Source organism: Corapipo altera, unplaced genomic scaffold (genome assembly GCF_003945725.1).
Source record: "Corapipo altera isolate COAL_440 unplaced genomic scaffold, ASM394572v1 305, whole genome shotgun sequence".
In the NCBI taxonomy this organism is placed as follows: domain Eukaryota; kingdom Metazoa; phylum Chordata; class Aves; order Passeriformes; family Pipridae; genus Corapipo; species Corapipo altera.
This window is the reverse complement of record NW_020885011.1, coordinates 890207-910531: the sequence shown is the minus strand read 5'-3', so window position 1 is coordinate 910531 and position 20325 is coordinate 890207. Positions and strand designations below refer to the sequence as shown.

Sequence of the window (20325 nt, the reverse complement as noted above, 5' to 3'; positions counted from 1 at the left end):
CTTTTCAGCCGATGATTGGTGGAGCGGCAGCGTTTCTCCCTCTCATTGGTGCGCGGAAGCATCCTGGAGGCGGAGCCTTGACGCCACCGCGGGGCCGGGCAGGGCGGTGCGGGCAGTGTCATGGCGGCGCCGCTGCGGGACCGGCTGAGTTTCCTGAGCCGGGTAAGAACGGGGGGATTTGGGGGTCGGGGGGGCTGCCCGAGCCGTGACGTCACTCCACACGCGTGACGTCATCGTCGCGCACCCCCACCTCGCTTCTACAGTGGCCTCACACAGCCCTGGCGGGGCCGGGCCTGCGCCGGAGCCTCAGCCGGGGCCGGGGTCCAGCCCTCCCCGGGGTCGGGCCTGGCCCCTCTCACTTCGCCCCCTCCTTCCGCAGCTGCCGGTGCTGCTGCGGGGCACGGCCGACGACGACACCCCGTGCCCCGGGTACCTGTTCGAGGAGATCGCCAGTATCCTTCGGGGCCTGGGGCTGGTTCCATGGGGGGGGGGGGCCCCCGGGGGCAGGGGGGGGTCTCTGGGCACTGGGGGGGGGTCCCGGGGCTGCCCCAGGCCGTGGTGGGCGCAGGAGGCCTGTGGGGCTGGGTAGGGGCAGCCACAGTGCCGCGGGCCCTGGCTGGGATTCCATGGAGGGGGTGAATTCCTGGCATCCCGGGGGGCTGTTGGTGCCCCCTGATCCCGACTGGGGGGCGCAGGATCCCTAACATCCCCCCAGAGATCTCCCACGAGTCCCCCGGGAGCAGCCAGTGCCTGCTGGAGCACCTCCTCACGCGGCTGCAGAGCAGCTCCTGCCACGTTAAGCTGAAGGTGGGTCTGTGCCAGGGGCACCAGCTGGTGACGGCTGGACCCCCACCCCGTGCTCCAGGGGGCTGGGGGAGCACCCCTGACCTGGCCTTGTGCCCCGGGCCAGGTGCTGAAGATCCTGCTGCACACCTGCTCCCAGGGCTCCCCCCAGTTCGTGCTGCAGCTGAAGAGGAACGCGGGCTTCATCCGCGAGGCTGCGGGTAACGGGCTGGGCTGGGCTGGGGGGCTCAGGGCAGGGGGCACGGCCCCACACGGGGCTGGAGACCCCGACAGGGTCCTGCTGCGGGGGCTGCACCAGCAGCAAGGTCCTGCCCTGCCCGGGAGCATCCCCCATCCCTCCCCCCGGTGTGTCCACAGTGTTCTCCGGGCCCCCCGACCCCCTGCACGGCAACAGCCTGAACCAGAAGGTGCGGGCGGCGGCACAGGTGGGTGCCGGGGGGGCACGGCAGCCCCCAACCCCGTCCTGGGGGTCCCCAGCGCTGCACACACTCCTCCCTCTCTCTCCAATCCCCCAGGACCTGGCCAGTGTTCTCTTCTCGGATGTGCCGCTGCCACAGTCCCTGGCACTGCCCGCCCGGCCCCCGGCCCCCACCGGTGAGTGCAGCCCCCCAGCACCCCCGGGGGGAGGAACTGCAGCCAAGGGGGACCCCGAGTGCTGAGTGTTCCCTGTGTGTCTCCAGGGATGGGCTCCAGTCCCAGCCCCTGCGGGTCTCTGCAGGGATTCGGCTTCAGCAGTGACAGAAGCAGCCCCGGTGAGTCCTGTGCGGGCCCTTCCCTGCCTGGAGCTGTGACAGGGCCCTGGGGGGCACTTTGTGCTGTGTCCCCGGAGCTCCCAGGGTTTCCTCACCCCCGTTCCCCAGCCTGGGAGCCCGGGATTCTCTCACATCCCAACCTCTCCACAGCTTCCACTGGGGAGGCCCTGCTGAGCAGCCTCCAGCGAGCGGCCGAGGCCGTGGCCCAGGCCGTGCTCCCAGCGCCGGGGGGGCCCCGGCAGCCTCAGGGGGACCTCCCCGAGGACACCTACGAGCCTGTCCGAGCCCCCTCCCCTGCTGGCAGCCCAGCCCCACCGGCCCCGCCGCCCCCTGCCCCCCGCGGGGCCCGAGGTGGGTGCTCCTGGGGGGCTGGGGGGTCCCCACCCACCCCGAGGGGTTTGGGGACCCCAGCTCAGCACTGCTGTCCCCACAGTGAGCCACCAGCCCGGGCTGGCCGGGGGCGGCTGGGAGGAGGTGGACAGCGGGCACAGCTCCCGGGAATCCTCGCAGGGACACGAGCGGAGCCGCGCCTCAGACTCGGGCAGCAAATCCGGCAGCGACAGCCGCTCCGGGGCCAGCCGGGAGCTGAGCCACGGCACCGACAGGTGAGAGGGGCTCCGGGGGCTCCCGAGTCCCCAGGGTCATCCTGGGGGGCTGCCCTGCCCCTGGCACTGTCCGAGGGGCATCCCCAGGAACGCTGCCCTGGTGCTGCCGGCTGTTCCTCCTGGGATGTTTGGCCTCCCAGCCCTGGGTGGGCAGAGCTGCTCGGGGTTGGGGGGGTCCCTGGCCCCTGGTAGGTGTTGAGTCTGTGCCGGACCCCAGAAGGGGGGAGCAGGTGTCCCCTGTGCCCAGCAGGCATGTCCCCAGCAGGGTGGACGCCGACAGCCCCGGTGACTGCCGGCGGGAGGTGAGCCTGGTGTCGGGGCTGACGCGCGGGGCCAGGGTCTTCCTCACCAGGGAGGAGGCTCAGCACTTCCTCAAGGAGTAAGTGTTGGAACTGGGGGCTTCTGGGGGCAACCTGAGCCCTTCCCACCCCCCTGCCTGGGCCTGGACCCCCATGGTGGAGAGGGCCTGCGGGCGACTGTGACCCCCCTCCCTGTCCAGGTGTGGGCTTCTGAACTGTGAGGTGGTGCTGGAGCTGCTGGGCCGGGCTCTGGAGGATCCCAGTGACAGCGTCCGCATGGTGAGCACAGGGTGTCCCCCCCAGGGGGGCTGTGGGGTCTGGGGGGTGCCCGGCTCAGCCATGATCCCCTTTTCTGCAGAGATCCATGTCCGCCCTCTCCACCCTCGGCTGCTCCGACCTGCTCTCCCCAGAGCAGATCTTCGCCGTGACCCGGCAGCACCTGCAGCAGCTCAGCCAAGGCAGCCCCGGGCCTGTGGCCAACCGGGCAACCAAGGTGACTCTGGGGACATCCCTGTGCCCAATCCCAGGGTGGGGGGGCTCCCAGGACTGACTTCCCAGTCCTTGAGGACACACAGCTCTTGGAGATGGCTCTGTGCCTGTCCCAGAGCGGTGGGATCGGCAGCCTCTCCTGGGAGCAGGGAGCCCGGGCGGGGGGATGCTCCCTCTGAGCCCTGCGAGGGGACACTGGGGTCAATCCCTCTGCCTGGGAACAGGGTGGCCGGGCCCCTGTCTCGGTGCTGCTCTCACCCCGGCCCCTCCCGCTCCTCCCGCAGATGCTGCGGCAGTTCGAGGCCCTGTGCCGGGCCCAGCCCTCCCCGAAGGCCCCGCGCCTACCCCCAGCCCCCCCGGCGGGCTCGGCCAGGGACCTGCTGATGGACATCCCGGCCCTGGCCGGCGAGAGCATCCTGACCCCACTGAACCCGGCCCCCACGGCCCCCACAGCCCCCGGTGAGGAGCTGGGGGCAGGAGCGGAGCCCCCCGGGGCCGCGGTGCCGCCGTGTCCCTGCCAGCAGGGCAGGGGAATCGGGCTTGGGGGGGACATGGCAGCCCCTGGGCTGTCCCTGTTCGCTGGGATGGAGCTGGTGGCCCGTCCTGGTGCCGTAGTCCGGCCAGAGTCGCCATCGGCACAGCCACAGACACTGCCCCAGCCCCAGGACACGGGCACGGACATGGGGACGGACACGGAGGGCCCCCGGCAGCCCTCGGCCTTCGCCTTCCTCAACATGTAGCTGCTGTGGGGTCCCGGGGGCTGTGGGGGCTGTGCCCCCCTCCCTGCGGGGCCTGTGGTGTCCCGGTCCCTCAGGGGGACATGGGGTGTGAAAGGGTCCCTAGGGGGGACATGGGGCTTCCATCAGGTGACAGTGGCCCTGTCCCTGGTGTTCAGGGTGGGCGGAGGGGCCTGGCCATGGCACCTCTCTCTCCTCTGGGCTGGAGGGGAGCCTGGGACCCTCTGGGGCTGAGCTGGGGGTGTTCTGGGGACCCTGGCGTGGCCATGGGGTGCCCCTGCCTGGCCCCAGCTCCAGCCCAGGCTCTGTGGGGCCAAGGTGGGAGAAGGTGCCGTCCCCGTGGGGCCGGGACCCACCAATAAACCCCTCCTCGGGTCTGGGAATGTGTGACTTCTTCCTGCGCCACTGCTGGAGCCCTGCCCGTGGCTCTCCCCTCCGCAAGGGCCCTCCTTGCCCCACAGCCCCCCATCACACCACAAACCCCAACAGCCCCATGGCTCTCCCCTGCCACAGTCCCCCCTTCCCCACAGCTCCCCATGACCCCCGGTGTCCTCCTTGCCCCACAGGTCTCCTCCTGCCCCACAGCCCCCCAATAGCCCAAAAGCCCCATTTTTCCCCCAATAACCCCATCACTGTCCCCCCGCCCACGTGAATCAAACCCCGCCCCCTCGAGGACCCGCCCCTTTTCCCGTAGCCCCGCCCTTCTCTCACCTTATTGGCTCCTTCCCCAAGCCTCGCCCCCTTCATTCTGCCGCCCCCTTTTCCGCCTCAGCCAATCCCGTCTCTCTTCGCTTCCTCACTGCCTTCCCATTGGTCGCTGGCCACAGGCCCCGCCCCGTGGGCGTGGCCGGACTCGGCCGTAGGTGAGGGGCTGGGGGTGTTAATGGCGGCCGGGAGGGTCCGGGGGGGGGGCCGGGACAGGGACACGGCCTCGGGTGAGGCGTTCGCCCCGGCCTTGCCCCCCTGTTTCACCCTCCGCGTCCGCCCCGGGGGGGCTCGTTCGCTTGTGGGTGCGTGTAGCCCATCGCTGTGGGCGTGTGGGGATGGGGGGCTTGGTGGTTTGGGGGCTTGGAGGGGTGCGGGTCTGGGCTGGGGTCTGGGGTTTGGGAATTGGAGGGTACTGGAAGGGTCTGGGGCTTGCGGGGGCTTGGGGTTTGGGGACGTGGAATTTGGGGGTCTCTTGGGGATCTGGGGCTTCGGGGCTGCGTGTCCTGGGGGCTCCTGGGAGGGGTCTGGGCCTTGGGGGCCTGGGGCTTTGGAGCTGGGGGGTCTGGGCCTTGGGGGTCTGAGGATATGGAAGAGTGGGTCATGGGGGTCTGGGGCTGGGTGTTCTGGGGTCCCAGGGAGGGCTCTGAGCCTCGGGGGTCCCAGAGGGTTTGGACATATTGGAGGCTTGGGCTCGAACTTTGTGATCTAGGATGGGGTCCTGGGGGGTCCTGGGCCTTGGGAGTGGGGGAATCCTGGGGGGTTCAGGGTTGTGGGAGCTTAGAAGCCGGGGCTTGGGACCAACGTGATCCTAAATGGATCAGGGATTTGGAAACTTAGGGACCAGGGCTTGCACCTGGGTTCTGAGGGGGGCCGTGTGGGGCCTGGGTCTTCAGACCTGGGGGGTCTGGGCCTCAGGGGCTTGGGATTCTGGGCTGGGGGCCCGGGGGGCTCTGGGTGGGTGTGCTGGGCCTGGGCTCTGGGCCTGAGCCCTGTTTTCCCACTGTGAGCCTGGTGGTTTCCATGAGAGCCGTTTGTTTCCCTGCGTTGTGGAGCCCGAGGCGTTGCCAAAGGCTGTGGTGGAGCCCGGGGGTTTGGAATCCAGGGCTGCAGAGGGAGGGGGTTTAGGATTTGGGGGCAGTTTGGGTAATAAATACAAAGAAATAAAGTGATGTGGTGTTTGCCTGGAACAGTGGCAGCTTCTGGCTCAGCACTGGGGATGGGGGATGAAGAGGGGGGGATGTGCTGCCCTTCTAGCTGGGAGGGGGCTCAGCCCTCCCTGTGCCCCCCTGGAGGGCACTTCTGAAGGGCTGCTTGGCAGGGATTGGGAGCACTCGGTGCAGGGAGGATCCCTGGGAGCTGTGCAGGTGGTTCCTCAGTGTCTGTGCCTGATGCAGGTTGAGCTGAACCTCCCCACGTGCTCCCCTGGCAGCCACGGTCTGTGTAGGGTGTAGGGTGGAAGGGGAGCAGGGCTCTTCTCCTCTCCCGTCGTCCTGTGCTGGGATCCTGTCCCATAAACGGATCAGCCAGACATGGGATGGCGGGAGCCTCTCCAGGCTGGAGCCTCTCCTGGAGTTCACCTGGAGCCTCTCCAGGCCTGTGCTGGGTGTTGCTTGGCAGTGGAAACACGGAGGAAGGTGTCCTGTCCCGTGTGGGAGCAGTTCCAGCTCTGTGCTGGTGCTTGTGGGAGCTGGAGCCCCTGGATGCTCCGTGCCTTCATTCTCTGCTCTGTGCTTGCAGGGTCCATCCATTGTGCTCCAGCATGAAGAGCACCCGCAGCTGCTCCTCCGTGCAGGGCTCCGGCGTCGCCGACCTGGTGCTGACGGGGCTCCCTGCGCCGCTGTCCCGCCGCCCCGGCAGCGCCTCCCCCGCCAGGCTCGTGGCGCGCTCCGTGTCCGTCACCGCCGACGGCAAACCCAAGAGGAATGCTCTGGTGAGCCCCAGTGCTTCATCCCCGCCGTGCCAGGGGCAGGGAGGGTGTGCCTGGGATGTGGGATGTCTCCGTGCACACCCACACCCCTCTCGGTGTGGTTGCCCCACCACCTTCTCGGCTCTGGTATGGCGGCACCACCCATGAGATTGCTGCTCGTGGGTCTGTGCCCGGGGCTTTCAGATGGGCAGAAAAGCAACCAGGGAGCATCAGGCTTTCCTGCTTTCCCTTCCCTTTGCCTCCCTGCACCAGTTTCCTGCGATCTCCTGCTGGGATTTCAGGCCCACCCTGCCCCTCGCTGAGCACCCTGTTCCTGCCGTGCTGGGGTCTCGCTGAGTGGGGGTTCCACAAAGGGAACGAGCCCCAGGTACTTGCTGGGCTCTTTGGGGATCCAGCAGTGAGGAGTCTGTGCTCTGTGCTGAGTAATCCCTTGGCAGCATTCCCGTGCCCTCGTTCCTGGGAGCTTGTGCTAAGGAACGTGTTCCTGCTGGCTCAGCAGCGCCGGAGCGAGGTGTCATTGCCCGCTCCTCAAGGAGAGCTTGGCAGCCCTGGGAGAGCGGGGACTCCGTGTCCGGGCTGTGTGAGGGGGGTGAGGGGAACACCACTGCCTATTTTGGGCTGCCTGACTTGCCAGGGAGCCTGCCTGTGCTCCTCCTGAGCATGGCTGCTGGATTGATCCCTGTGCTCCGCAGGAGGATGCGGGACCCCGGGCGATGAACAACCTGCGCAGGTCCAACAGCACCACCCAGGTGAACCAGCGGGTGAACAGTGCACACAGGTACAGCCCAGCCAGGGACTCGTGTCTGTCTGTCCTGGGGTGTGTCCGACCTCCCTGGGCCTGTGGGGAAACCAGAGCCATTCCAAAATGTGTATTGAGCTCCGTCATGCACATCAGGCGTAAAAACCTGGCCTTGGAAAACCAAGGTCTGGGCTTTATTTGGTTGGTTTTTTGGAAGGGACCTTCCTTGTTTAGGATTTCATAGGATCATGGAATGGTTTGGGTTGGAAGGGACCTTAAAGCTCATCCAGTCCCACCCCCTGCCATGGGCAGGGTCACCTCCCACCAGCCCAGGTTGCTCCAAGCCCCGTCCAGCCTGGCCTGGACATTTCCAGGGATGGGGCAGCCACAGCTTCTCTGAGCAACCTGTGCCAGGGCCTCACTGCCCTCATAGGGAAGGATTTCTATTTTGGGAAATGAAGTGTGTTTCTGTGGCTGTCACAAAACCCACTCCATTAATTCCAAGGGACAGGGCTGCTCTATTCCAACAGCCCCTCATGGATTCTTCAGGCTGTGCCTGGGCTGTCTGACGAGACAAAAGTTCTCCCTCTCTCCCCAGTGCGCTCTGGATTGGAATTTTCTGTTCTCCTGTTGGTCTGTGCTCATCCCTATCACTACACACCACCCTGGAACCCAAAGCTCTGTGTAAAAATGAGTTGTTCATAGATATTTTTGGCTGTATAAAGATTCTCCAGCCCTTTTTCTCCCCTGTGTCACACTGGAGTATATCCAAATGTCCTGCACTGTCAATCTGTGGCTTTGAGTTATCCCAGAACCCCTTTTCCCTCCTCTCTGCCTTCCCTGGGTCTGGCTAAAGCTCGGAGCAGACAGGAGACTTCCTGGCCTTCTTTGAGAGCGGTGCAGGAGGAAGAAAGAAACTGGCAAGTCTGAGCAAAACTTCCTCGGAAAAGAAAACCACATGGAACATCCTGGTGAGGACAGCGGGCTCAGGGGTGGGTGGGCCGGGTTGGCTCTGTGCTCCTCAGGGTGTTTGAGGAGGTGGGTTTGGTGCTTGCTGGCACTTATTCCTGCTGACTCCGTGGCAGGATGACCAGCCCCGGGCATTCCCAGGCCCCTCTGGCTCCCACAGCCTGGAGCCACCTCCGGGCATGAGGAGGAAGGAGGCCACTGTGCTGCTGGCTGCCAACTTCACTGCCAACAACAGGTGGGAGAGGGGCTGCTGGGGCTGGGGGTGGGAGGAACTGCACTGGGAAAGCACCTGGAGAGGGGGGGGCGCTGGTGCTGACGCTCCTTTTCTCTTCCCTCCACACAAGGAGCAACAAGGGCGCGATGGGCAACTGCGTCACCACCATGGTGCACAACAACTACTCCACGGCCGAGAAGGGCCCCACGCCCAAGAGCTCCAACCAGGCTCCCAGTTCCCTCAAGTGAGTGTGGTGGGGTCCTGGCTCAGTGCCAGGCTGGCCCCACGGTCGTGTGTCCATGTGGCACAGGATGGGGCTGAGCAGCTTCATCTTCTGTCCCAGCAACGTTGTGAAAGCGACCTCGAACGAGGACGGGGAAGGCGGCGGCAGCTTCGTGAAGTCTCAGAAGAATTTCTCCAGCAACAACATCGTGACCCGCAACAACAACAGCAGCAGCAGCAGCAGCAGCGCTCCCAGGAGGAGGGAGGTGACCGAGGAGGAGGCTGAGAGGTGAGGGGAGAGGCAGGAGGACAGTGCCGGGCGGTGTGAGGAGCTCCAGCAGAGCTCATTCCTGTCCAGTGGGGCTTCAGATTGTGGAAGGGCCCCTCTTAGCAACTGATTCACCCTCCCTGTGGCTTGGCTCTGTGCTTTGGGGTGTCATCAAAGGCACAGTTCCTTCCACCCCAAAAGTCAGTCTGGGAGCAAAGGCCTTGTTGATTTGGGGGGGGAGGGGACAGAAGTCCTGGTGCTGTGGATGAGCCACCTTGCTCTGCTGTGGCCAGAGGGGTCAGTGCTGCCCAAAGAGGTCCTGGGGCCGTGCTGACCGTCCCTCCCTGTCCCCACAGGTTCATCCAGCAGGTGAACCTGGCTGCTGTCACCATCCAGCGCTGGTACCGCCGGCACTCGCAGCGGCACAGGACGGCAGCAGCGGCTCTGGGGCGCCTGATGGCTGCCAAGAGGGAGGTTGGTCCTGTCCCTGGTGGCTTCCAGAAGGGAGATTGGTCATGTTCTGGTGGCTTCCAGAAGGGAAGTCAGTCCTGTTCTCTGCCCTGTAGCCCAGACCCCTCCAACACTCCTGTGCCACTCGTCACGTCAGTGGGGATTTGGGTCCCTTCAGTGACCAGACCAGGGCTGTGGGAGTCAAGGGGGGGGTCTGGCTTTGCATCCACCCAGTCCCTTGTGGTCCAGAGAGCTGGGGAGGCTCTCCCCACAGAGCTTTGCTGGCTGTGTCCAGGGAGAGCCTGGCTTTGCTTCCAGCAGGAACTCAGGCCCAGGGGCTCAGCACCACATAGCTCTGTTCCCCCAACCCCCTCTGTGCGATCAGGCAGGTGCTGGCAGGAGCAGCACAAATCTCCCTGAATTCCAATGGTCTGGACCAGGAATGCCCCATCTCAGCTCATCCTAATGAATCCCTAACGAGGTGGCTCATTAGACTGACACGGCACTGCAGCTATTTATGTTTCTTTGTTCAATTATTTATCCCAATAACGAAAAGCGCCGTCGCTCTGGCGTGTGAGAGTCTATTTTTAAGCCTCATCTCCTTGGTGGTTGCAGACCCAGATGATATAATAATAATAATTGCACTGAGTATCTAAAGAAAATGAGCTGCTCCAAAGCAGAGCTGTTCCGAGGGCTCCTCACCTGTGCAGAGGGCAGGTTGGGAGGATGGAAAACCTGGATATTAGGGTGACCTCAGGGGTGGGTGCCCTCTCCTGCTTCTCAGTGGTGAGTGGTGGAGAGCTCTCCCTAACATTTTCGACCCTCCTCTCTGGAAGGAAAGGCAGCAGCGGATGGAGGAGGGGAATATCCTGGATTTGCAGGAGAGGAAGGATGAGGAACGGCGGAAGATCCGAGAGGAGAAGGCGCGCCTGGCCCGGCGCGCGGCCATCCAGGTGGGCACAGGGCGAGCCCGTCGTGGCCTGTGTGCCTGTGTTTGTTGGCAACATCTGGCGAGGCCTCTGTGCATCTCCAGGGCCTCGGCATGAGGCAGGATCAGAGCCAGCCCTGGAAGTGGAATGCTCCCTCCGGAGACGGAGGTGCCATAGAGCAGTTTCCTGCTGCGCTCCTGCCAAGCCTTGGCAGCTCATCCCGAGCTTGTGAAGGCAGTGCTGGTTTCCATCTAGTTCTCAGGAAAATGGTGACCATGTTGAGACAGGGAGACTTCAACCTCCTTGGAGTGGCCAAGGACTTGCATGCCTTGGGAACAGGACCCTCCTCAGGAGCCAAGCTCCCCTCCGTGCCCCTTGGCAGGAAGCAATACGTCATTGTCACCCTGTTCTTGCAGCTGGTGGTGCAGATGGGGCTGGCACAGGCTGCAGGGAGCTGGCAGTAGAGCTGGAGATGTTTTAAACCCCAAATTCTCTTTGCCTTAATTGGAATCATGTTCCACCGGGGGGGGTTACTGGGGGAGACACAGCAGTGAGCAGCTGGAGGATGGCAAAACGCTGCCACAGCCTTGCAAACACATGCTTGTGCCTTCCCAAATCTTCAGGACACCCATGGCTCCTCTGTCCCTGCAGGAGCTGCACCAGAAAAGGGCCCAAAAGGCCTTGGAGACGAAGTGCTTGGCAGAAGAAGAGCTGGTGCTGGTGAAGGGGAGCAGGAGGGTGCCCAAGAAGAAGCCTGGTGCCAAACCTGCCTCGGCCAGGAACGTCAGCCCGGCCAGCAGCCTCACCAAAGCCAACAACACCGGTGAGTCCCTGTGGCACATCCCCAAGGCTTTGGGAGTGGGGGGAAGGAGCTGTTTGCTCCAGGGGACTGGGACTGCTTCCCAGGGGCTGTTAGTGGCAAGTGCCTAAGAACAGCCGGGTCCTGCAGAGCCCAATTCCCACCTGGCAGCTGTGGATCTGGAAGGAAGCGCCCTCACAGCCCTCGGCTCCGTGCCCTCGCAGGACCCTGGGGCAGAGGACAAGCTGCAGGTGGGTCTGGCTGTGCCCCCTGGGGCTCCTGGCACCAGCTGCTCTGCCAGGGTGGCTTTGGAGCCTTCACTGGCTTTTGGGGAGACCTGGAAAACTCTCACTGCAAGGTGTGTGTTCTCCCATAGGATGTGAGCTCCAGAGAGACAGGTAACGAGGACCTGGAGACAGCGGTGACCGCTGGCAGCAGGGCCCCATCCAAGGTCACACTCAATGAGCTGCTGGACACACTCCGGCTGCTGGAGGAGGAGCCAGAGCTGCTGCCCCCACCCAAGCTCCTCAGGAAGGACAGACACGCCTGGATGGACAGGGTGAGCTGCAGGAGGAGGGTGGTGTGTCCAGCCTCGGGCAGCAACAGCTGCCTGGTGAGAAACAGCTGGGTCACTGCTGGGGAGGGTGGTGGGGGAGCTTAGAAGGGCTGATGGAGGAGTTTGGAGGTGAAGGACTGAGTCTGGAGGTGGGGGATTTGTTTGGTGCAGTCAGGGCTTGGGAATCCACAAGGAGCAGCAAGGACTGTGGTGGGAGCAGGGTTAGCCGAGGCTGAGGCTGGTTACTGGGGCCCAGTGGGAGGACTGGGCTCCAGCCATGGAGAAGAGCCAGCACCCCTTCTCTGAGCTTTCCTCTGGGTGCTCATTCACCATGGTGAATTCCCAGCAGGAGCCCAGCTCCAATTCCCTGACTGCTGATAACCTGGAGAAGTTTGGGAAGCTGAACCACTCGCCGGGGGTCCCCGAGGACGGGGCCCTGCTCTCGGAGGCCAAACTCCAAAGCATCATCAGTTTCCTGGATGAGATGGAGAGGTCGGAGCAGGAGAGGCCCAGGTCGGCTGCCTCAGCCACGCAGCGGGAGGTGAGTCCTTGTGCTGGGGAGGTGGTGGGACCCTGGTGGGAGTCATCCCCCGTCTCCCTGTCCTCATTCCAGGTGGTTCCACCGCCTGTTAATCGTGTTTTTTCTGCTGTGGCAGAGTTTCCTCTTGGAAGAAGAGCTGGCTCACGTGGAGCAGGTGTCAGCTGTTGCCACGGAGGTGACGAGCTCCATGATGAGGCTGAAGCTGGAAGTGGAGGAGAAGAAGCGAGCCATCAGCCTGCTGCAGACAGCCCTGGTGCGTCAGCCTGCTGGGCAGCCCGGGCCAGGAGCCTCACAGGGGGTTCTTGGGGCTGGGGCTTTGAAGCACATGATCAGGGCTCTGAGCAGGACTGTCCCTTGATTTCCTAGAATCATGGAGTGGTTTGGGTTGGAAGGGACCTTAAAGATCTTCTAGTCAGGACCTGGACTGAACTCCCTTCTCCTCTGTCCCACAGGGGTCTGGATGTTGCTGCTGATGGGGGTGGGAGGTGTGAGCACCAGGGGTTTGTTTGCCTCTGTCCCTCCTTGCCCTGGCCTGTCAGTGCCTCCATATCCAGCAGTTATTCCCTGTACATGTGCTGGGAATGGTGTCACTCCTCCCTCTAATGCCCTCCCTGCCCTCCACAGACTCAGCAGCGGGAACTGACGGACCGACACGTCAAACAGACCGAGCAGGAGCTCAGCCACCAGCTCAGGCTGCAGAGGGAGCAGTATGAGGCAGCTATCCAGAGGCACCTGGCCTTCATCGACCAGGTAATGCCTCAGCCCAGCTTCTGAAGGCAGAGGCTGAGGTGGCTGCACCTGCCTGATGCCCTGTCCTCGCCCTGCCCAGCTCCTCGATGACAAGAAGGTGCTGAGTGAGAAGTGTGAGGCCGTGGTGGTGGAGCTGAAACAAGTGGACCACAAGTACGGCCAGAAGATCAGCCAGATGCAGGAGCAGCACGAACTGGTGAGGGGACAGGGAAGGTGGGGGGATGTGTGTGTCCTGGTGCTGTGGGAGAGCTGGTTAGTTTGGCTCAAACGGGGACTCTGCCCAGAGCAATTCGGTCTCTGTCACCTTGGTGGGGCCTGGTCACTCCAAGGAGCCCTTTCCTGTGCATAGAAGGTCCCTGTCACCACAGAGCTTTGCCCTGGCTCCCCAGGAGGCTCCTGTCCTCTGCTGCCCAGAGCCAGGAGCGTGGCACTGACCAAGGGACAGCATTCACTCCCAGGCTTTGCCTGGAGAGACCCTTCCCACACATCTGCCACAGGTTGCCCAGAGCAGCTGTGGCTGCCCCATCCCTGGAAGTGTCCAAGACCAGGTTGGATGAAGCTCTGAGCAATCTGGGATAGTAGAGGGTGTCCCTGCCCATGGTGGGGGGTGTCCCTGGGTGAACTTTAAGGTCCCTTCCAATCCAAACCATTCTGTGATTTCCATGATCCTGCTGTGGGCAGAGCTCTCCCAGACTGGGGGTGACCAGTGGGTTGTGCTTTGACTGTGTAAGGATTCTCCAGCCCTTTTTGGTTAAAACCAGCACTGGCACAACCCCAGTGCCATGGAGGAATTTGTACCTATATCCTCTGGTTCTGGGTGCCTTCCAGCTGCCCTGGCAGGAGCAGGGGTGCTCTTGGAACTGAATGGAATAGGACTAGAATGGATCATGAGGTGTGTGAGCAACAGTAAAAGACTTGGGTGGGTTTCCCTGGGCTGTTGCCCTGCCCAGCACCCAAACATACCCAGACAGGGCTGGCCCTGGCCCTGCCCATTGGGCTGTGCCTCCCCTCACTCCCACAGACCCCTGCCCACCTCTGCCCTGCCCGTGGATCCCACAGACACGGCAGTGTGGATTTGCCTCTCTCCTCTCCCCCACGATTCCCCTTCTCTCTCCATCCCCTCCTTTCTTTCTCCCCAGGTCTGGCGCACTTTGGGCCCCTTTTGTGAGGTAAATGTGGTCTTTGCTCTGTTCTGTGCCTTGCCCTCTGCTCTCGTGCCCTGACCTGCTCCAGCCCTTGCCAGAGGTCCTTCCATGGCAGGGAGAGGGAAGGCTGGAGAGGAAAGCACAACCACACAGGGACAGATGGGCTGCCCTGCATGCAGAGACCCTCGGCAGCCCCCAGCTCCCCTCTCCTCTCCATCTCCTGCTCTCATGTCTTGGCCAGTGAGCGTTTTCCCAAGGGTTTTACTCTTCCCACCATCCCACTGGAGACAGGGGAACGCACTGGGAGAGTGTGTGGCCAGTTCTCTGGGCTGGATGAAGGCACCTGGCTGGAGCTGTGTGATTGTCAATGTGCAGCCCTGGCCCTCTGCTCTTCCCTGCAGCTTCCTTCCCAACAGCCCGGCTTCCAGGCTCCTGGGGGTTTTCTCTCCCAGCTTCTCTCTGAACTTTTGCCGTTTGCTTCCAAACAGGAGATTAAGAAACTGAAGGAACTGATGAGTGCAACCGAGAAAGTCCGACGGGAGAAGTGGATCGAGGAGAAAACCAAGAAGATCAAAGAAATCACTGTGAAAGGTACGGGCAGGTTCCCTCGGCAGTGGCTGGAGCTGAGACGGTGCTGGGGTCAGGTCTGGCTGGTTCTGGAGAGTTTGGGAAGAGTTCCTCAGTGTGGGCAGTCTCTGCTCCCTGGTTTTGGTGGAGCAGGTGCCAGCGGGCAAGAGCACCCCTCTGCTCATCCCCCTTTCCTACCAGCCCCTTGCCGAGTCCATGTGCCTGCAGCCCCGGGGCCGAGCCATGACCGTCCTTCCCGCTGTCCCAGGGCTGGAACCGGAGATCCAGAAGCTCATGGCCAAGCACCGTGAGGACATCCGGAAGCTGAAGCTGCTGCACGAGGCCGAGCTGCTGCAGTCTGACGAGCGGGCGGCCCAGCGCTACGGGCGGCAGGCGGAGGAGCTGCGGGGGCTGCTGGAGCGGCAGAAGGAGGAGCAGAGCCAGCGGGAGCGGGAGCGGGTCCGGCAGCGGTGGGTCGGGGGGCACAGCTCCGGGGCAGTGTCCGGCACCGATCTGCCGGTGGGTTCCCAATATTTGCAACTCCACGGGGAGCAGCCTCTTCCCACCAGGCCAAGGTGGGAGGTGGCACCGAGCCGGGAGCATCCTCCTGCATCGTGGAGGGGGTGGGATGGGGCAGGGCGGAGAGGTGGCCCCAAGGCAAATCCCTGAGGTGCCTCTGCCCCGCAGGTGTGAGCAGCAGCTGGAGCAGGAGGAGCAGGCGCTGGAGCAGCAGCGGCGCCGGCTCTACGCTGAGGTGGCCGAGGAGAAGGAGCGGCTGAGCCAGCAAGCGGCCAGGTCAGTGGGCTGGGGGCACCCCCAGAGCCGTGGGGATGGACTCCCTGGGTCAGGCTCCCATGGCAAGAGGGCCAGTGCTGGTGTGGACGCTGGGAGCTGTGTCTGTGCAGGCAGCGTGCGGAGGTGGAGGAGCTGCGGCGGCAGCTGGAGGCCAACAGCTCGGCCCTCAGCCGGGCACTGCGCGAGGAGAGCGCCAAGGACAGGGAGGAGCAGGAGAGGCGGCACCAGGTCTGGTTTCCCCTCACCTCTGTGGCTGTTTTTGGGTGCTGGCACCATCCTACCGAGCCTCATCCCCCGTGTGTGTTGGTACCATGGAACCCTGTGCCGCAGTGCCAGGGGCTGCTCCCAGCTGGTGTGGGATGCTGCCAGGGCTGAGCTGTTGTTTTCCTGTCTTCTTACAGGCAGAACTGAAGGTGCTGAAGGACCAGCTGGAGATGGAGAAGCAGGCCTGGGAGGCCAACTACGTGAAGAAGGAGGTAACGGCAAGAGCTGTGCTTGTCCAAAGGTGCCACCTGTGGGCTCTGAGAGGGATTGAGGCCACGTTTTCCATCTCTATCCCCAGGAAGCCTGGCTGCTCTCCCGGGAGCGGGAGCTGCGGGAGGAAATGAGGAAAGAGAGGGACAAAGAGATCGAGCTGGTGATCCAGCGTCTGGAGGCCGACACATCCTTGGCCAAGGAGGAGTGTGAGAGGGCAGCGGAGAACAGGTGAGGGGGAGAGGGAGGAGGGAGGTGCCAGGTCCTCAGCAGGCTGGTCCCCTTTCCCTGTCCCCTGCACATCTCTCCAGCGAGCTCTGGAGCAACTGGAGAGAAAGGAGTGGATTGCAGGGATGAAGTTTGCCTCTTACCTGAGGAAACAGCCCTGGATCTCCCACGGGGCAGATCCCCCCTTGCTCCTGTGCCCTAGTCCCTCCTGCAGCACTAATAGGGCTGGGATGACCCCTGCAGTGCTGGGATGATGCAGACTGGCTGTCCTTCCTCTCGATAGGATCAAGAGGATCCGGGACAAGTACGAGGTGGAGCTGCAGGAGCTGGAGCGGTCCGAGCGGAAGCTGCAGGAGCGCTGCAACGAGCTGAAGGGGCGGCTGGCCGAGCTGGAAGGGGAGAGCATCCGTCTGCAGGGCCTGCTGAAGCACAAGGAGCAGGAGGTGGAGGAGATCCGGAAGGTGGGCGAGGAGCAGAGCCAGGGTGCCCTGTGCCTGGATGCCGGTGCAGGACCAGCTGGCCCAGGAGCACAGCGGCCTGACCGAGGGGATCCTGCAGGAATTCGTGGACAAACTGGTGGGGATGGAGGAGGAGAACACGCAGCTGAAGGCGGAGATGGCAGAGCTGAGGGCCCGGCAACGCCTGGAGCTGGACAGGCTGGTGCGGGAGAAGGACCGGGAGCTGGAGGAGGTTCACAGGAGGTGAGGGAGCCCGGGCGGTGCAGGAGCAGGGCCACAAGAGTGCAGCTCCATCTGCATTCCTTCCTGGCAGGAGCCCTGGCCAGGATCACTGTCAGCTCCTGAGGGCTCTGCCGTGGCTCACACTGGAGACCTGTGATGGGGGAGAGGGACTGAACTCCCCAGGGCTGAAATTGCCTCCCTGGGCAGGGCCCAGCCCGGTGTTTGGGGCTGGGCTCCGGGGTCCTTATCCCTGTGTCCGTGCAGGGTGAAGTCGGCGGTGCAGAGGAAGGAGGAGAGCGTGAGCAGCCTGCGGAAGCAGTACGAGGTGAGTGGAGCAGCCCTGCCCCGGCCCTGGCTCCAGCCCTGCCGGGCACCACGAGCTCCCCCGTGTGCTCCCTTGCAGGCAGCTGTGCAGAGAGCCAACCTGCTGGAATCCCTCCTGGAGCAGCAGCGGCAGCTGGCCACGGAGTGACTGTCCTGCCGGGCAGGGAGCAGGGCTGGGGTGCTCCGGGGTGCTGCTGGGGCTGGGGTCAGGGTCAGGATCTCCCCTCCCTCAGCCCTTGTTCTCCACAGCCCAGTCCTGGTGCCGTGGCCATGCCGGGACATTTGGTGGCCTTTAGATGTTCAGGAGTTTTGTTCTGACAATAAATCTGTGCTGGTTTCTACAGCTGGTTCTGTAACTGCATGCAGGTGCCAGTGCTGGCTCTTCTGCAAGGTCTGTGCCCACTCCCACCCTCCCTACCCCACTCCTGCCCCTGCCCCACAGCAGCACTGCCAGAGCCCCCACGGTCTCATGGAGCCAGAGGGGGACCCTTTGTCACCACAGGAAGCTGCAGAGGAGCTTGGCCACTTCCCAGCACTGTGTCCTGGTCTGGGCTCCTGGCTGCAGCTCCCGGGGGTGGTGTGATCCCAAGGCAGCCCATGGAAACCCCTTGTCCCTGCTCCCGTGACGTGAGTGTCTGGGGCCACGAGTGGCAGCAGGTGCCTGGGTCCTGTTCAGCAGAGCCATGGCAATGCCAGTCTCTGTCCCCCTCTCCCTGTTGGGTCAGGCTGGAACACTCATCCTGGGAAAGGCTGGGCACAGCGCTTCTTCCCGCTGTTTTTGGTTTTCCAAGGAGTTTCCTGAGCTCCACACACAGCCTCCACATGGGCCATCCTGAGCCTGTGCCGGCAGCTCCTGCTCTGGGAAATTTGGTGTGGGGGAGAAGGGGGCTCAGCCCCTTCCCTGCTCATCCAGGGGGCTGTGAGCCCTGTTTAGGACCCGGAGCCTTGTCTGGCTTCGCCACTGTGGGGTGAACAGTCCCAGGGGTGTCTGGTGTGCCCGGCCCTGCTCCTGCCACCACCCTGGAGCTCCGTGTGCTCCATCACCTCCCCAGCCCGGCCCCTCCCCAGCATCGCCCGGGCTAATTTCTAGGCCAGTGCCCGGTTCAGGCATGAATAAATCAGCACCGTTGCATAACAGGGATGCGGATTTTCACCGGATGGCTGCCTGTGCCGGCGCCGGCGCCCACCTCCCGCCCCTCGGGGGTCCCGCGGGACCGCTGGCCACATGGCACGAGCCGTGTCCCTGTCCCTGCCCGCCCGTGGCACAACCGGTGCTCAGCCAGGCTGGCGGTGACCGTGTGGCCACTGCAGGCTCTGCCAAAGATCCCCAGTTAAGGGCCCCCTCTCCCCCTGGGTCCCCCGGGTTAGGAGGGATGAGGGAGCCCGTTGGCTGCCACGCGGCCGCTGGGCCGGGAAGGAGGTCAGGAGCACAGGGGGCTTTTGGCAGCCACCGCGCAGGGATCGCGGCTCAATCTGGTGTCTGCCCTGGAGGGGATTAGCTACAGCCCCAGACAAATCAGCCAGGAAGCCGGAGCAAGTGGCAGGATCCGAGCAGGGTAATCTTCCCTTGGGAAGGATCTGTAATCTCTCCTGCTAATTAGGGCGATGGCAGTGGCACTGCCCGGTCTGGGAGGTGGATGTCAGGGGCACAGGCGGGCAGTGCATCTGGATGACCCTGACACGGCTCAAGGCTGCTCATGAACATGTCAAATGGAGCTACAGGGGGTGTCACCTGGGCAAGGAGGGTTCCCAGGCATGGTGCTGCCGTGCTCGGGGTCCCAGCTTGGCTGAGGGTCCTGGGCCTTCCCAAGGAGGGCAGGGTGGCACAGCAGAGCTGGGTAGGCACACGCTCCATCCTTATCCCCCTATCCCCATCCCATCCTTATCACAGTGCCATCCCCATTCCACTCTTCTCCTTGTCCTCTTCCCCCTCCCATCCTCACCTCCATTCCACCCTGATCCTCATCCCATCCCATCTCACCCTCATCCTCATCTTCCTCCCCCTCCCATCCTCATCCCCATCCCAGTCTTCATCCCTATCCCATCCCAACCTGTCTCAGACATGGGTAGGAAGGGACACTGGGTACCAGGGCTGTCGCCCCCAACACAACAGCCAGGTGATTTCACCCCATCTGACTTTCCAAAGCCCCCACTGTCCCTTCCACGTGCTGGGAAGACCTTGAGCTCATCCCTCCTCTCACCCACACTGGGACTGGCCACATGTGCTCAGAATGCTGGGGGCAGCTGTGGCGGGTGGGTCCCTGCTGTGGGTGGGTGGGTGGGTGCCTGGTGTGTGCTCAGCACAGCCACCCCCCTGCATCCCACCTGGATGTGACTCAGCCGGTACCGGCTCAGCCACACGTGGGGCAGGGCTGACCATGCAATCTGCCCCCATGGCACATGGCCACCCACTCCCACAGGACTGTGGCCACTCCAGTGGGTGCCAATGGCACCACAGCCCCAAGAGAGCCCAAATCCCCCCACCCAGGGTGCTGGGCACCGTGCTGGGGTGGTGCCACGTTGGCTTGGCTGCTCTGGGGCCAGGGAAGGCACGTGGTGGAGCTCAGGGGGTCCCACAAGTGGGGACGTGGCCCTTTGCACATCCAGAAGGGATCAGGGACCCAGTGGGGGGTTGGTGGGGGGGCACTGGGGTGCCCGTGCCAGCCCTCCAACTGGGGATCACCAAAATGAGTGATGGGGGGTCAGCAGTCCCCTGCTACCCCTGGCAGAGGGGCCTGAGGGTCGTGTGGGTCAGAGCTGCTCCATAGCAGAGAAATGCAGAGGCGCAGGAGAAGGGAGAAGCTGGCTCCAGCATGTTTGTTCTCCCAGCAGCCGGTAATTTTTCCAGGCCTGTATCTATTTGTGGCAACGTGACATGTGCAGCGTGGTGCTGTTCTGTGCAGGCTTGAAGCTTGTAAAAAATTAATCGTGTACGCAAAATTTGGCTTTAAATATTCAAGCCAATGGTGGGGATGTGTGAGCCCCGTGCTCAAAGCTGAGCCTGCCAAGGGGTGGGCAGAGGGCCTGGACGGGGGTTCCTGGGAAAGGGTTGGGACAGGATGGGACAGGACTGTCCCACCATGACCCCAGAGGAAAGTCCAGCCTGGGTCCTGGCTGGGTTTGGTGACCAGCTGTGGTGCAGCTCTGCCAGGATCTGGTTGGGAGCTGCTGGGGGCTGTGTGTGAAGCTGTGGGATGTTCCCTGCCAAGAGAATTGGAACTGTCAGGTTTTGGAGCATCCTGTGTTTCCAGGGCACACTCCCATGTGCCAGGGCTGTGGTGTCGAGCAGACGAGGCTGAGCTGTGTGGCCCCACATGGGGCAGCCCCACAGCACAGAGGGGACCCCATGCCATG

General features: G+C 63.5%; 3 protein-coding genes across 9 annotated transcripts in view; all 3 read left to right on the top strand.

Annotated features, from left to right (window-relative positions):
• Positions 1–6369, top strand: part of SLC38A10 (solute carrier family 38 member 10) — a 37043-nt gene extending 30674 nt beyond the window's left edge. The window contains exon 17 of the transcript XR_003531650.1: positions 6358–6369. The gene's annotated coding sequence lies outside the window, so the exon portion shown is untranslated. The remainder of the gene's footprint in view (positions 1–6357) is intronic.
• TEPSIN (TEPSIN, adaptor related protein complex 4 accessory protein) lies at positions 72–4061 on the top strand. 3 transcript variants are annotated; one of them, XM_027667512.1, is made up of 13 exons: positions 72–162; positions 380–452; positions 716–807; positions 911–1004; positions 1162–1229; positions 1320–1398; positions 1485–1556; positions 1707–1907; positions 1990–2161; positions 2427–2540; positions 2661–2739; positions 2819–2953; positions 3234–4061. In XM_027667512.1, the coding sequence occupies exons 1-13, from the start codon at positions 121–123 to the stop codon at positions 3687–3689; spliced, it is 1677 nt and encodes a 558-aa protein (XP_027523313.1). In that variant the 5' UTR covers positions 72–120; the 3' UTR covers positions 3690–4061. The 3 variants fall into 3 exon arrangements, with proteins under 3 accessions (XP_027523313.1, XP_027523312.1, XP_027523311.1); XM_027667511.1 differs by having other exon boundaries at positions 2424–2540; XM_027667510.1 differs by having other exon boundaries at positions 1485–1907; positions 2424–2540.
• Positions 4498–17327, top strand: CEP131 (centrosomal protein 131). Of its 5 annotated transcripts, none has more exons than XM_027667506.1 (27): positions 4498–4549; positions 6132–6324; positions 7014–7099; positions 7917–8031; positions 8146–8264; positions 8374–8487; positions 8587–8754; positions 9090–9207; positions 10020–10136; positions 10764–10935; positions 11062–11162; positions 11288–11470; positions 11814–12008; positions 12124–12261; positions 12633–12758; positions 12838–12954; positions 13898–13927; positions 14392–14494; positions 14739–14940; positions 15158–15265; positions 15376–15493; positions 15667–15741; positions 15828–15970; positions 16251–16428; positions 16526–16668; positions 16912–16972; positions 17051–17327. In XM_027667506.1, the coding sequence occupies exons 2-27, from the start codon at positions 6154–6156 to the stop codon at positions 17117–17119; spliced, it is 3270 nt and encodes a 1089-aa protein (XP_027523307.1). In that variant the 5' UTR covers positions 4498–4549; positions 6132–6153; the 3' UTR covers positions 17120–17327. The 5 variants fall into 5 exon arrangements, with proteins under 5 accessions (XP_027523307.1, XP_027523308.1, XP_027523306.1 ...); XM_027667507.1 differs by having other exon boundaries at positions 4543–4696; positions 11817–12008; XM_027667505.1 differs by having other exon boundaries at positions 4543–4696.
• The last annotated feature ends 2998 nt before the right edge of the window (positions 17328–20325 follow it).